This window comes from Trichosurus vulpecula, chromosome 1 (assembly GCF_011100635.1).
Source record: "Trichosurus vulpecula isolate mTriVul1 chromosome 1, mTriVul1.pri, whole genome shotgun sequence".
Taxonomy (NCBI): domain Eukaryota; kingdom Metazoa; phylum Chordata; class Mammalia; order Diprotodontia; family Phalangeridae; genus Trichosurus; species Trichosurus vulpecula.
The window spans coordinates 102,576,646-102,590,071 of record NC_050573.1 but is presented as its reverse complement, the minus strand read 5'-3'; the positions used below and the strand labels follow the sequence as shown (position 1 = coordinate 102,590,071).

The 13,426-nt window shown below is 42.0% G+C and overlaps 1 protein-coding gene across 1 annotated transcript in view; it reads left to right on the top strand.

Moving 5' to 3' along the window:
- TG (thyroglobulin) overlaps positions 1–13,426 on the top strand; it is a 385,510-nt gene that overhangs the window by 325,653 nt on the left and 46,431 nt on the right. Inside the window, 2 exon segments of the mRNA XM_036741632.1 lie at positions 50–214; positions 1,518–1,685. Coding sequence (XP_036597527.1) covers positions 50–214; positions 1,518–1,685 — 333 coding nt within the window.

Genomic DNA, 13,426 nt, shown 5'->3' with positions numbered 1-13,426 from the left:
GGTTTGTGATCATCAATATAACTAGCAATGGGTCTGTATTCTCTTCTAGGGTGGCTCAGCTCTCTCTCCTGCAGCAGCGATTAGCCAGAAAAGGGCTCAAGAACAGGCAGCAGCTCTTGCCCAGGAAGTCAGTTGTCCAACCTCTCCTGATGGTGATATGATGTCCTGCCTCCGCCAGAAACCTGCTGACATCCTCAATGATGCTCAAACCAAGGTGGGCACTGAAGGAGGAACTAGGGAAGATCTTGCAGAATTTTAAAGCTGGGAGCTGGGAATTACCTGGGGTATTGCATTGGTTGAACACAAACTGCATGCCCAAAATGAGTTCTCTTTGAAAAGAAAAAAAAAAGATATTGCCTAGTAGATAGAGAGCTGTCCTTGAACTCAGGAATACTTGAATTAAAGTCCTACCTCTGACCCATAGTAGCTGTGTGACACCTGGGGAGGTGTCCCATCCTCTCAGTGTTCCCAGAGCAACTGTGCAAATCTGCGTTGGTAGGGGAAGCTTCCGCCCAGGGAATGCCCGCTACTAACAAAATCATAATTCTGGGTCAACTTGAAAAACTAACATTAATTTTAGTCCCCAGGGCAATCCTCTTTTTGTTGCTAGTTAGGCTACTCAGACCCAGAGAGTTTCAATAACATCAATAATATACTAAAGAAGGAAACATATTACAGTGGAAAAACCACTGGATTAGAAGTCCATAGACTTGGAGTTTTGCCCTGCTTTTTACACCTAATATCCATGTGACTTTAAACCAATCATTTTGCCTAACAGATCTCTCCTCATCTGTAATATGAGGGAGTTGGATTACACTTATCTAAAGTTCAAAACTTTATGGATCTCTTTTTTTTTTAGTGGGGCTTATATTAATGAGGTAGAGATATAATGACAAAAAAATGACTGATTGTTGAAGACCTGGCTTCTAGTCCTAGTAACTATCTATGTGACCTTGTATGAGGTACGACTCTTCTCTGGACCTCAGCTTCATCATCTACAAAAATGAGGCAACTGGCTGACCTTCATCCATTCATTTTTTTAAACAAACATTGATTAAGCATGTGATATTTGTAATACCTTATGGTGGGAGGTAGGAGATAAAAAGATCAACAAGACCCAGTTCCAGCCCTCCAGGAACTGGCTCCTTCCAGACAGGCAGGCAGTCAATATATACTTTAAGTGCCTACAATGTACCAGGCACTGTACCAAGTGCTTCGGATACAAAGAAAGGCAAAAGACAGTCAGTCCCTGCTCTCAAGGAGCTCATACCCTATGGCGGGAAACAGCATGAAAACAGCTATGTACAAAGGAGCTACACACAGGATAAATTGGAAATAATCAACAGGGACAGTGCTAGAATTAAGAGGGATTGGTCCTGTGGAAGATGGGATTTTAGCTGGATCCTCCCAATTCTAAGTTTCTCTATTCTGCTGTAAAAACCTAGTTTAGTGAATGTGACAACTACCAGTGACTATGTGATAATAAACAATCACATCTCTTTAATCCCCAAACCCAGCTCCTGGCAATAAGTGGCCCATTTCACTACTGGGGACCAGTGGTTGACGGCATCTATCTCCAAGAGACTCCAACCAGAGCATTGCAGAGATCTCCGAGGGTGAAAGTAGATCTGCTCATTGGAAGCTCTCAAGGAGATGGGCTGATCAACAGAGCAAAGGCCATTAAGGTAAGCAGATTATAGATATCAGTCAAGTACTCTGCTTTAGCACTCCTGTGAGCCACAAAATAGGACTGGATCATTCATTCATCCATTTATTCAGATTGTACAGGGCTCTTTGCTGGGTAAGATCATGGGTCCACAAGACACAGTTTTATATCTCCTCAAGGAACTTGGGATCTGTTAGTGATGAGAAAACCTGAATATAGATAATTACAAGACAATGCAGAATATAAAGAAATAGAAAAGTCTATTTAAGTCCATGAAGAAGAGACTACTTCTGGCTGGGATGGGTCATTGGAAGAGAGAGGGAAGGTACAAGGGAGAAGACCCAGGGAAGACTTCATGAAGGGAGACAGATGGACTAAGTTGAGTCTTCAAAGGCTAGTAAGACCTTAGCAGGCAGAGTTAGGGACAGGTATGGAAAAGAAAGGCAGCATGGGATAGTGTATAAAACACTGGAATGGGATCAAATCACTTGGGTTCAAATTCTGACTTAGATGCCAACTGTGACCATTTAATTAAACTCTCTATGCCTCAGCTTCTTCATCTATAAAACAAAATAATACTTATACTATCTAACTTACAGGATGGTATGGAGAAAGTATTTTCTAAACCTTAAAGTGGCACTGATAGAGCTCAGGGCCTGGAGTCAGGAAGACTCATCTTTCTGAGTTCAAATCCATCTTCAGTCACTAGCTATGTGACCCTGGGCAAGTCACTTCACCCTGTTTACCTCAGTTTCCTCATCTGTAAAATGAGTTGGAGAAGGAAATATCAAACCCCTCTAGTATCTTTTCCAAGAAAACCCCAAATGAGGTCACAAAGAGTCACACATGACTGAAACAACAACAAACTTTAAAGCACTATACAAATATTATTTATTATTAACATTATTATTAGCATTATTAATGAGAGGCAGACTGTCGTAGTATATAGAGGGAAGACATTGGAGCAAGGAAGACCCAGGTTCAAGTCTGGCCTCTGACACATACTAGCTACAAGACCAAGGGAAAATCACTTGATGTGTCCAAGCCCCAGACAACTCTTGAGCCTAAAACTATAGGTTATCAACAAGTCACTGATTAACATTTGGTTGGATAAAGTTCTCATACTAGTGAATTCCCCTATACCAATGAAGTCACAGGTCTGTACCAGAATGATTATTATTTGAGACACAGGGTGATATTGTGGTGTGTTAGGCTGTACTCAATCAGGAAGACTTAGTGTTTCAAGGAGTCCCCAGGTCTAACTCCCCCTAAACAAAACACTTCACCCCTTCCATGATCTGGGCAATGGTCTAAGTCTAAGTTGCCCAACAGTGCTGATCGGCATTGATAGAGGGAGTTTCCTTACCTGGAGCTCCCAACCTGTCAGTGAAATACAAATACGAATAAAATTACATGCAAATAAAGTATACAAATAAGTTCCTAGCATATTGAAGAGCATTATAGAGATGGGAGTATGTAGGATGTCTTTGGCCATAGTTGTTAATGCAAGTTGGTTGGAGTTAAATCTGGAAAGGCAGGTTGGAGCCAGACATTGGATGACCTCAACTACCAGATTGAAATGCCTCAGAGCTTGTTTATTAGACGATGGGGACCACTGCACTTTGAGCAGAAGAGTAAGTTGTTCAGAGCTTTTACATTAGGAATGTTTAAGCTGGCATCTTAGACAGGATGAATTAGAAGAGAAACACCTTCATGAGGAAGTCAGATTCCTCTTCATGGCCCAAATCCCAGAAGTAACATCTTTGTCCCTGCTCTGAAGTGGCGTTCTTCCAGGGAGAAGGGCATTCTGACAGTCCGAGTGGGAACACATACTGCCCAGTATGGCCTTAGAAGAAAGTCAATTATTGATGGACTTGGAACCTGGAAACCTGGGTTCAGAGATCCTACTTCTAATGCTTACTAGGGTCATACAGTTAGACTTGAACTCAGGTCTTCCTGACTATAGGCCCATCCACTGTGCCACCCCGCTGACTCTAGAAGGCAGTTGTAATCGTATGGGCAAGCAGTGGTGAGGGCCTCTACCTAGGTGAATGGAGAGAAGGCATTACAGGTATGAGAGATGTTATAAAGGTAGAAATAACACAGCCATGTGTGTTGTTAGGTGGGAAAGCCTATATAAAAATAGTGATCACTATTGTTATGGTCCCTGGGCTGCAATGAAATGGGAGAAAAGTCGGGAGCCTTGCAAATGGCTCATTCTTTTATCTGACTTAACAGGCCCTTCCTGCTCTCTCACCAGAGGCTGTTATATTAAGATGTTTACTAATTAGGGAACAATAAAAAACCACTGGGGGAGGCAAGGAGCACTCCCACTCCAATTGGCTGATCCTCTTTCCCTGAGGCCCCTTTGGTGATGGAGTGAGGATTGTAGAGAAAAGCCCAAGCCCAAGTGTCTCTGTGAGATCTACAATACCAGGAGCTGCTTTGGGCTTCATATGATTCATTCAGCAAGTAGGATGAGACAGAAATGGTCAGTTCAGCCAATTTGCCAGGCCTCAGAACCATAGGTAGGAATTTTTGCAACTAATTCAGGAACCACAAACATAGCCAGGGGAGTAACCAGCATAAAAGGCATCCTAGGTGGAGGTGAGGGAGTGGGCAGCTGTTGGTGGGCACAGAGAAGTGAGCCCAGGATGCCCTGAGGCTATGAGGCTGTTGCAGGAGAGGCCTCCCTCAGGAACATGTAGGCACCAGCAGTCCAAGAGAAGTGGCTTCTGATTTCATGACTCAGCTGAGCATTGAAAGGAGACTACTCATGTCCTCCAGGCATACTCTGGAGCCCAAATCTCCCACTCCCCCCAAATCACATACACATACACACAGTGAACAGGAAAGGTAAGGCAGCTTGGGAAGGCAGGGCTTCAAGAAAAAGAAAAGTCTTGTAGCTGGAGAAGGCAGAGGAATTCTCAGGAAGCACGGCCCTCCAGCAAGCCCTGAGGAGCTGTCTCCTTCACCTGCTTTGAATCAATCAATTAATTATTCAGTCAGCAGTCATTTATTAAGCACCTACTATGTTCCAGGTTCTGAGCTAGGTACTGAGGATACAAGTGGGAAGAACGAAACAATCATTACTCAGAATTGTTGGACATTCTAAAATGCCCCACAGTCCATTGCCCTGCTCCTGGGACAGTATGGAGAAGAAGCAGTTAACTACTGGGTCTTACAGAAATATTGCCCCCTCCCCAAGACAGCCTGGCCCTTGAAAGTAAGCTTCTCCTCCTGCTACCATGAAGGCCCACCATATATTCAATCCTAAAACCTGCACATACTCAGGACTTAGGGTCACAGAAAAGTTTGAGAAGCCAGGGAGGGAAGGGCTTGAGGGGAAAGAAAAGGTGCCCTAAAGTATCCCCACAAAGGAATAGCCCTCTAGCAGGGGTGGAGACACTTCCTCCTGACTTCCTCACTAGTTTGAAGTGACCTCTTCCAGCCCCCCAACTTGAAGTGTTATTATTGGAGGATGTGTTCTTCCCAGCCTGCTGAGCTGCCTCCTCTCTCCAGTGGCAAGATAGATGTGCTGTGAGCTGGTCCCTGAATGGCCACCATACTCATTGGCCCCATTCACCCACCCAGGGTCAGGTCTGCCTTGCTGACCTTAAGCCAGGCCAGAATCTGAGTCCTGCCAGTCCTAGTCTCTGCCCCACCAGGAAACAATTAAGCTGTTCTCCCAGCTTGGGCTCCACTCTCACTATACCATTATTTATTCTTCGTTCCATGGCTCTATGCCCTTTCTACCATCAGGCTCTGCCCCTGCCTTATTCCTTAGTTCATTAGCTGCCAATGGCCCATCCTCAGGCAATTTTCATCCTCTGATGGTTCCCTGACCTGGGAAAAAAAAGCCAGGCCAAGCCACCCTCACTATGACTTCATGTTTATGTCTCAAGAGATGATTATGCCATATTCTGTCATGTCTCGAGAGATGATAATTCCACTATACTCTGTTCTATGCACTGTTCTAAGCATTTAGGTAGTGCCTACTGTGTGTCAGATACTGTGGTGAGCACTTGACATATATTATCTCATTTGATTGTCACAACAACACTGCTGGGATTATCTCCATTTTACAATTGAGGAAAGCGAGGGAAACAGAGGCCAAGTGACCTGCCCAAGGTCACACAGCTAGTAAGTATATGAAATCAGATTTGAACTCAGTTCTTTCTGATTCCAGGCTTAGCTTTCTATCCACTGAACCACCTAGCTGCCAACCAAACCACATCTAGTATATTGTTTTGCCCTTGGTACCACATTTTAGAAAGGACATTGATAAAAACTAGATGGCATCAAGAGGAAAGAAACCAAGATGATGCAGGGTCTCCCATTCATGTATGTGACTCATTTGAAGGAACTAGTAAATTCAGCCTAGGAGAAGGTTCAGAGGGAAATGTCTGGTAGATGTCTTTAAGTATTTGTAGAGTTCCCACAAGGAAGAGGAACTAAGATTGTTTTACTTGGACCCAGGAGACGGAATAAAAATTTCAGAGAGAAATTTAGATTCTGTAAGGAAAACCTTCTGAACCATAGATCTCTTCCAAAGTAGAACAGGCTAAGCTGGGATGTAGCAGATCCCTCTTTACTGTAAGGCTTCAAGCACAGTCTGGGTCACCACTTACTGGGCACATTGGAGAATGGATTCTCATCCAGATCAGGTTGGACTTCTAACTCTGAGATGCTGTTACTCTGTAATTCTGATTCTTACATTTTATCTATACTCTATGGTCTCTGGTCTTGGTAGATGGGTGTTCTGAATGTGGGGAACTTTTTTTTTCCTCCCTCTCTTTTTCAGTATAGTTTTCTTGAATAAATGAGTAGTTATCAAGTTATCAACAAGCATTTATTAAGCACTTCCTATGCATCAGGCATTGTCCCAAGTACTGAGAATACAAATAGAAACAAAAGACAGCCCTGCCCTTAAGGAGCTTACATTCTAACGGCAGAAAACCAAGTACTCGAGGCAAATAAATTTTTGCTGATCCTCATTAGATAATCTACCACACATATTTCTGTCATCCAGAAAGCCAAATCCTTCTCTTAGACACTATCTTCTTGAGCAGCTGTTTGCCTCCCATATATGCCTTTATCATCTAAAAGTTTCAATGGGAAAAAGTCATAAAGACAACCAAAATATGGTGGCACATGCCTCTAATCCTTGCTACCAGGGAGGCCGAGGCTGGTGGATTGCTTGAGTTTGGAAACTGGGATTGGCTAGAACCAGTCAATTGTCCACACCAATATGGCACATCACCAGTATGATGAGCCTCCTGCATCAAGGGACTGACAGGTTCCATCAGGAGGGTGAACCAGTCCAAATCAGAAATGGAACAAGCGACAAGTCAAAGCTTCCATAACCATCAGCAGTGAGATCAGGCCCATGAGTGGCTGCTATACTTCCAGCCTCAGTGAGATAGAGAGACCAAGTCTCTTTTTTTTTTTAAGCCGGTTCATTGCCCAAAACTTTCTAATTCCCCAAATTATTCTCTAGCTTTCTTTTGGTAGTATCATTTGTTTCTCCCACAGGAATCAACAGGCCTGAGTAGTCAACGTTGGATTTGGCTACTGTCAGGGGGCACTCCAGCATATCCCAGATACCTGGGATGCGGGGCAATCACATGCCCTTCTATTGTTCTTATCAAGTGGATACACTTATCCTTCTTCCCTCTGCTCAGTACTCTCCCAAAAGCACCAAAGTTCTCTCAAATCCACAAACTTCTATTTGTCACTTAACACTCTTTTACACCCTGCCCCCAGCCTCCCTTTACAGGTGTATTAATATGACTCTTCTACACACTGTCTATGGTCCTGCCAAACTGGCCTTCTTGATGTACCTCACACACATCATTCTCCTGTCTTTGTGCTTTTATACAGTCTTTTCCTCCATGCCTGGAAGGCACTACATCCTCATCTCACCTCTTCAAATCTCTAGCTCCCTTTAAAGGTCAGCTTGAACACCATTTCCTACACATGACCTCTACTGAGCCACTTCAGTTGCCTATCCTCCTTGTATTTGCTCTAAATATAATATATATACACATATATATATACATACATATATACGTATACATATGTATATATGTGTGTGTATATACATATGTATATATGGCATCTTTGAGGGGAAGGACTGTTTAATTTTTGCCTTCATATGCCCAGCTCACATAGAACCTGATATATGAGGAGGATGCTCATTGTTAAGTTGTTTCAGTTGTATCCAACTCTTTGTGACCCCATCTGGAGTTTTGTTGGCAAAAAATGCTGGAGTGGTTTGCCATTTCCTTCTCCAGCTCATTTTTACACTTGAGAAAAGTGAGCCAAACAGGGTTAAGTGACTTACCCAGGGTCACATAGCTAGTAAGCTTCTAAGGCCAGATTTGAACTCAGGTCTCCCTGATCCAGCACTCTATCCACTGTACCATCTAGCTGCCAGTATGATGCTTAATAATACTTATGAACTGAGTTATAGTGCCTCCTCTGGAACTATGTTTTCAATTCATATGAGTACTTTGAGTCATACGAGTTATGAGTCTTCAGGGTTGATCAGTAACCTAGGTTCAAGGTATTTTGTGAGTATACAGTTCTAAAACTATAGTTCAAGACCTCTCCATTGGTATATTTCACTTTACTAGTTAACTAGTAGATATCCCAAGGTGGCATTTACTGAGACTGCTTAGCAATAATAATAATAATAAATAATAATAATAACAGCTAATATTTGTATAGCACTTACTATGTGCCAAGGACTGTGCTAAGTACTTTACAATTGTTATGTCATTTAATCTGCACAAGTACTCTGAGAGGAAGGTGATATTATTATCCACATGCTATTGTTGAGAAAGGCAAACAGGTTAAGTGACTTCTCCAGGGTCACACAGATAGGAAATATCTGAGGCTAGATTTGAACAGTATTTACCGAACATTTCTCCTGTAAACCTGGCACACACCCTCATATAAATTTATACCTCCTTTATAGGAAGGGTTAACACATAAAGTTGAGTTGGCAGCTCAACTACCAACTACCAGGGCTAACTCTCTCTTGAATATACTTGCCTTTCTTTTCTACTACCAAGGAGCAGTCGCATTCATCAAGGCTCTCTCCTACCTTGACTCCCTTTTTGGGAAAGTTCTATTCCCTGCTAGTTATAGTATCTCTTATTGGGCAAGAGAAATCCTCTCTCTTCTCTTCCCTCTCCCCTTACCCACTAATTTCTGGTAGATGTGTGAGGGATAAGGCAAATGGAATCCTCCCTCAAGAGCTGAGTTCTTCCCCTGGCTCTCTTCTCTGCTGCCAGAGGTCATAATGCTAAGCACTCCACTGCATCCACTGACTGCTTAGAGAGCCCATCTTGATTCTTTAAAGGATTGTAGAAGCTAAAAGCTGAGGTTCTTAACCTGTAGTCCATGAACTTTTTAAATGTTTTATTAAATTTTTTCTTTAAATTTTTTTTTTATTTTCCCCCTAATTACATGTTTAAACAATTTTTAACATTCTGGGGTTTTTTTTTAAGTTTTGATTTCCAAATTCTATACTTTCCTCCTTCTTTCTCTCCTTCCTAGCCCTCCCCCTTGCTCCAAGATAGTAATAAATTTGATACAGGTTATACATGTGCAATCATGTAAAACATTTTCATATTGATCATTTTTGTATAGGAAAATTTGAACAAAAAAAGAATAAAAGAAAGAAAGTTAAAAATAGTATGCTTCAGTCTGTATTCAGACAACATCAGTTCTTTCTCTGGAGGTGGATAGTATGTTTCATGATGAGTCCTTTGGGATTGTCTTGGATCATTGTATCACTGAGAATAGCTAGGTCATTCACAGTTCTTCATTGTACAATACTACTTTAGCTTTTCTTCAATATAATTTGTTTCCTTTGTAATCCTATGTATTTCATTTTATGCATTTTAAAAAAATACATTATTCTCGGAAAGTGTCCATAAGTTATCAGACTGCTAAAGGGCCAATGACAAAAAAAAATTAAGAACTATCCTAAAGGAATAATAAAGCCTCCCTCTAATGACTGGTGAGTTTTTTTTAGATTTCTTTAAGATAATAATCTTTTTTCTGTCTTACCTGCTCCGTTGCATTCAACCATTCTAGGGGGAAGTCAATTGCTCAGGAGCCTTCTGCTCACTTCCTCCTGCCACCCCCAGTTTGAGGAACACAAGAACCTGCTTCTTTCCCTGAGATTCCAACTCTCCCTTCTCTAGACTCAGATCTATGACATACCCCCAAAGATTCATTGATTCCTCTTTCCCTTTCTTTTCCTTCCCCCATCTTCTACCCTTCAGCCTCTTGACACAGATAAGTATTCCTTTAGATTCTTTTTCTTTCTTGATTTATCCTCTGTAGCACCCTTATTCTTCCACAGAGTGGGGAGGCCTTATATCAGACATTTTATTGGCATGGAGACCAACCTGCATCTTGTGCTCACTGAAATGCTTTGGCTCAATAGGAGAATAAACATTCTAACAATGAGAATAGCCCAGCTGTGAAACAAACAGCTTTGGTCAGGAGTGAATTACCCATCCCTGGAAGTCTTGAAGCTGGGGTGTGTGACAGATAGAGGCACTTCAGATTCAAGGTTAGACTAGAAGAGCCCATCCAACGTCCATGACATTCTGTGATGAGGATGGAATAGAAGGGAAGGGGGTGGGCTGGATGACTTCTATGATTCTGACATTTGTGACAATCCTATTAATCAAACTCACATGTTATTGGTTCAATTCAACAAGTATTTATTAAGTGCCTTCTCTGTGCCAGGTGCTAGAGATTATTTTGGAGCTTCTTCTTTTACTGGGCCTATGATTTAGAGGCAGTTAGGTGGTGCAGTGGATGGAGTGCTGCCGTCAGGAAGACCTAAGTTCAAATCTGGCCTCAGATATTAACTGTGTGACCAAGTCACCTAACATCTGTGTGCTTCAGTTTCCTCAACTACAAAGTATAAATAATAATAATGTCTACCTATCATATTGCTTGCCTTCTCAATGAATAGGGAAGGGGCTGGAGGGAGGGAGAGAATTTGAACTCAAAAATTGGAATGTTTACATATAACAAATATATATGTATGTATGTATATTTGTTGTTGAGTTTCAGTCATGTCTGATTCTTCATGACCCCATTTGGGATTTTCTTGGCAAAGATACTGGAGTGGTTTGCCATTTCCTTCTCCAGCTCGTTTGACAGATGAGGAACTGGGATTAACAGTGTTAAGTGACTTGCCCAGGGTCACATAGCTAGTAAGTGACTGGAGCTGGATTGGAACTCATAAAAATGAGTCTTTCTGATTCCAAGCCCAGTGCTCTATCCACTGCACCATCTAGCAGCTATGTATATATAGATATGCATATTATATACATAAAATAATTGTGCCCACTGTGTAAAATTCTCTTAAGGATCCAATGAGATCCTATTTGGTTTTTTTAAAGCACTTAGCACAGTTCCTGGCACATAGTAGGTGCTACATAAACGCTCACTTCTTTCCCTTCCCTTTATTTCAGTCTTATGGGCACTGAGAAATCAATGATAACAATGGAAGCTAGTGTTTATACGGCACCTTAATATCTGTAAGGCACTCTGTGTATGTTAGTAACTTTGATCCTCACAACAGCCCTGTGAGCCAAGTGCTCTTATTATCTCCATCTTACAGTTGAAGAAACTGAGGCAGACAAGTTAAGTGGCTAGCTCTGGGTCACACTGCTAGTAAGTATCTGAGGCAGAACTGGAACCCAGATCTTCTGACTCCAAGGCCTAGTCTCTAACCATGATTACCACCTCACTGCCTGAAGTGACTTACCCAGAATCACACAGATAGTGTGTGTCAGAAGTGGGAATGGAATCAATTCTTCCTAACTCAGAGGTCAGTTCTTTAACCAGCCTGACCTCCTTGCTACTGTACTAGGAATACGAATATAAAAATAAAGCAATTCTTGTCCATAAGGAGCCTACACTCTACTGGAGAGAAAACATTTACATTAACCCTAGGAACACAGTGGATGGAAACTCATCTCCACTATTTCCCTGGGCTGTCTTTACTAGAATTCTCCCCAACACTATCAGTTGGCATAAAATCTTTATCACCGCTGGTTAACTAGCTAGCTGTTATCTCAGGCTCTAAGCAAAGATGACTGATCTTCCCACTTTATGATAGTATAATGATGCTCCCTATGGAGTTTATCTTTCTGTAAGACTTAACGCTGCATGGTTAAGATCGTTATCTTTTCCCCAAAATGCCTTTTCTGATCTTCCCCATTACTGTCAAGGGAACCGCCATCCTTCCAATCACTCGATTGACATTGATATCATTTCCTCCTCCTCCTTCTTCCTCTTAGCCAGTCGAAGATCTTGTCATTTATACCTCCACAAAATGCATCCTAACTAGTCACTTCTCTAGACTTACCCAGAATCAAAACTAGTTCAGCTTCCATTGCCTCCCTCCTGGACTGTTGCAATAAGTTTCTAATTGATCTCAGTCTCGACTCTCTCCCTACTCCAATCCATTCCCCACATAATTGCCAAAGTGATTTTCCTAAAGTGTAAGCATGACCGTGTCACACACACACACACACACACACACACACACACATGCACACGCTCAATAAATTCTAGTGGCCCCCTATTACCCGTAGCATCAAATATAATCTCCTCTATTTGGCATTTAAATTTCTTCACAACTGGACCCCATCCTGCTTTTCAGTTTTCTTAAATGTTACTCCATTCCATGCACTCTGTGGTCTAGTCAAACAGGCCTCTTGGTTTCCCCTCACCTATGTCTTTGCATTGGCCGTGACTACCCCCTTCTCTCCTCCACTTTTTTATAATTCTTAGCTTCTTCTAAGAGTCAGCCCAAACAGCACCTTTAGCATCAGGCCCTTCCTGGTGCCTTCCTCGGGGCTTAGAAGTGGCTTAGGTCAGTGGAATGGCAGTGCTGAGAGAGGCTAGGCTGGACAGAATAGCTCATGCCTTCCCCTCCAAGATACCATTCTTGCCAAAGGTTTTGAGAATGCATGCACAGACATTTTTACTATCGCCTCAGATTTCCCTTTGGCAACCCTTCAACCCTTCAAGGCTCCATGCTTTCTTACAGTGTGCAGGCTCCATGAAGGCAGGAATCATGGTTTATTTCAACTACATTTCCCAATCAGTGAACAGCACTCTACACAAAATATGGGTTTGTTGAATTTAAGAAAATAATTAAGGGTACATCAATCAATCAAAAAAATTTGTTAAGCACATAATTTGTGCCACATGCTGTGAGAAGTATCTTCAAGTATGGGAAGGTCTGTCCTGTTGTAGAAGTATTTAATGTGTTCTGTGTGGCCTCAAAGGGCAGAACTAGGAAGAATGGGTGAATGACACCAGGCTCCATATATGAGGAAATGGTCTAACGATTAGCAGGATCCTAGATTTCAAGCTGGCAGGGGCCCAAGTTAAAGCCCAAGTCTCTTTTATTACAGATGAGTAAAGTGGGGCCCAGGTCCCACAGCTAAGGATTTAAACTCAGGGGCTCTGACTCCAAAGCCCTCTATTTTTCCACAGCAATGAGAATCCTTCTTTAGTATAATGTTTTTAAGTGTATAAAACAAGATGCAAAGGATTCCGAAAGAAACCAATGTTAAACACAAAAATATCATTTTTTTTCTCATTTCAGGTCTACAAAACTCTTGAAACCTATCTTAACCCCAAGTTAAGAACCTTGTGTTTTCTTTGCTGTGTGTGTGTATGTGTGTGTATGTGTGTATATATACATAC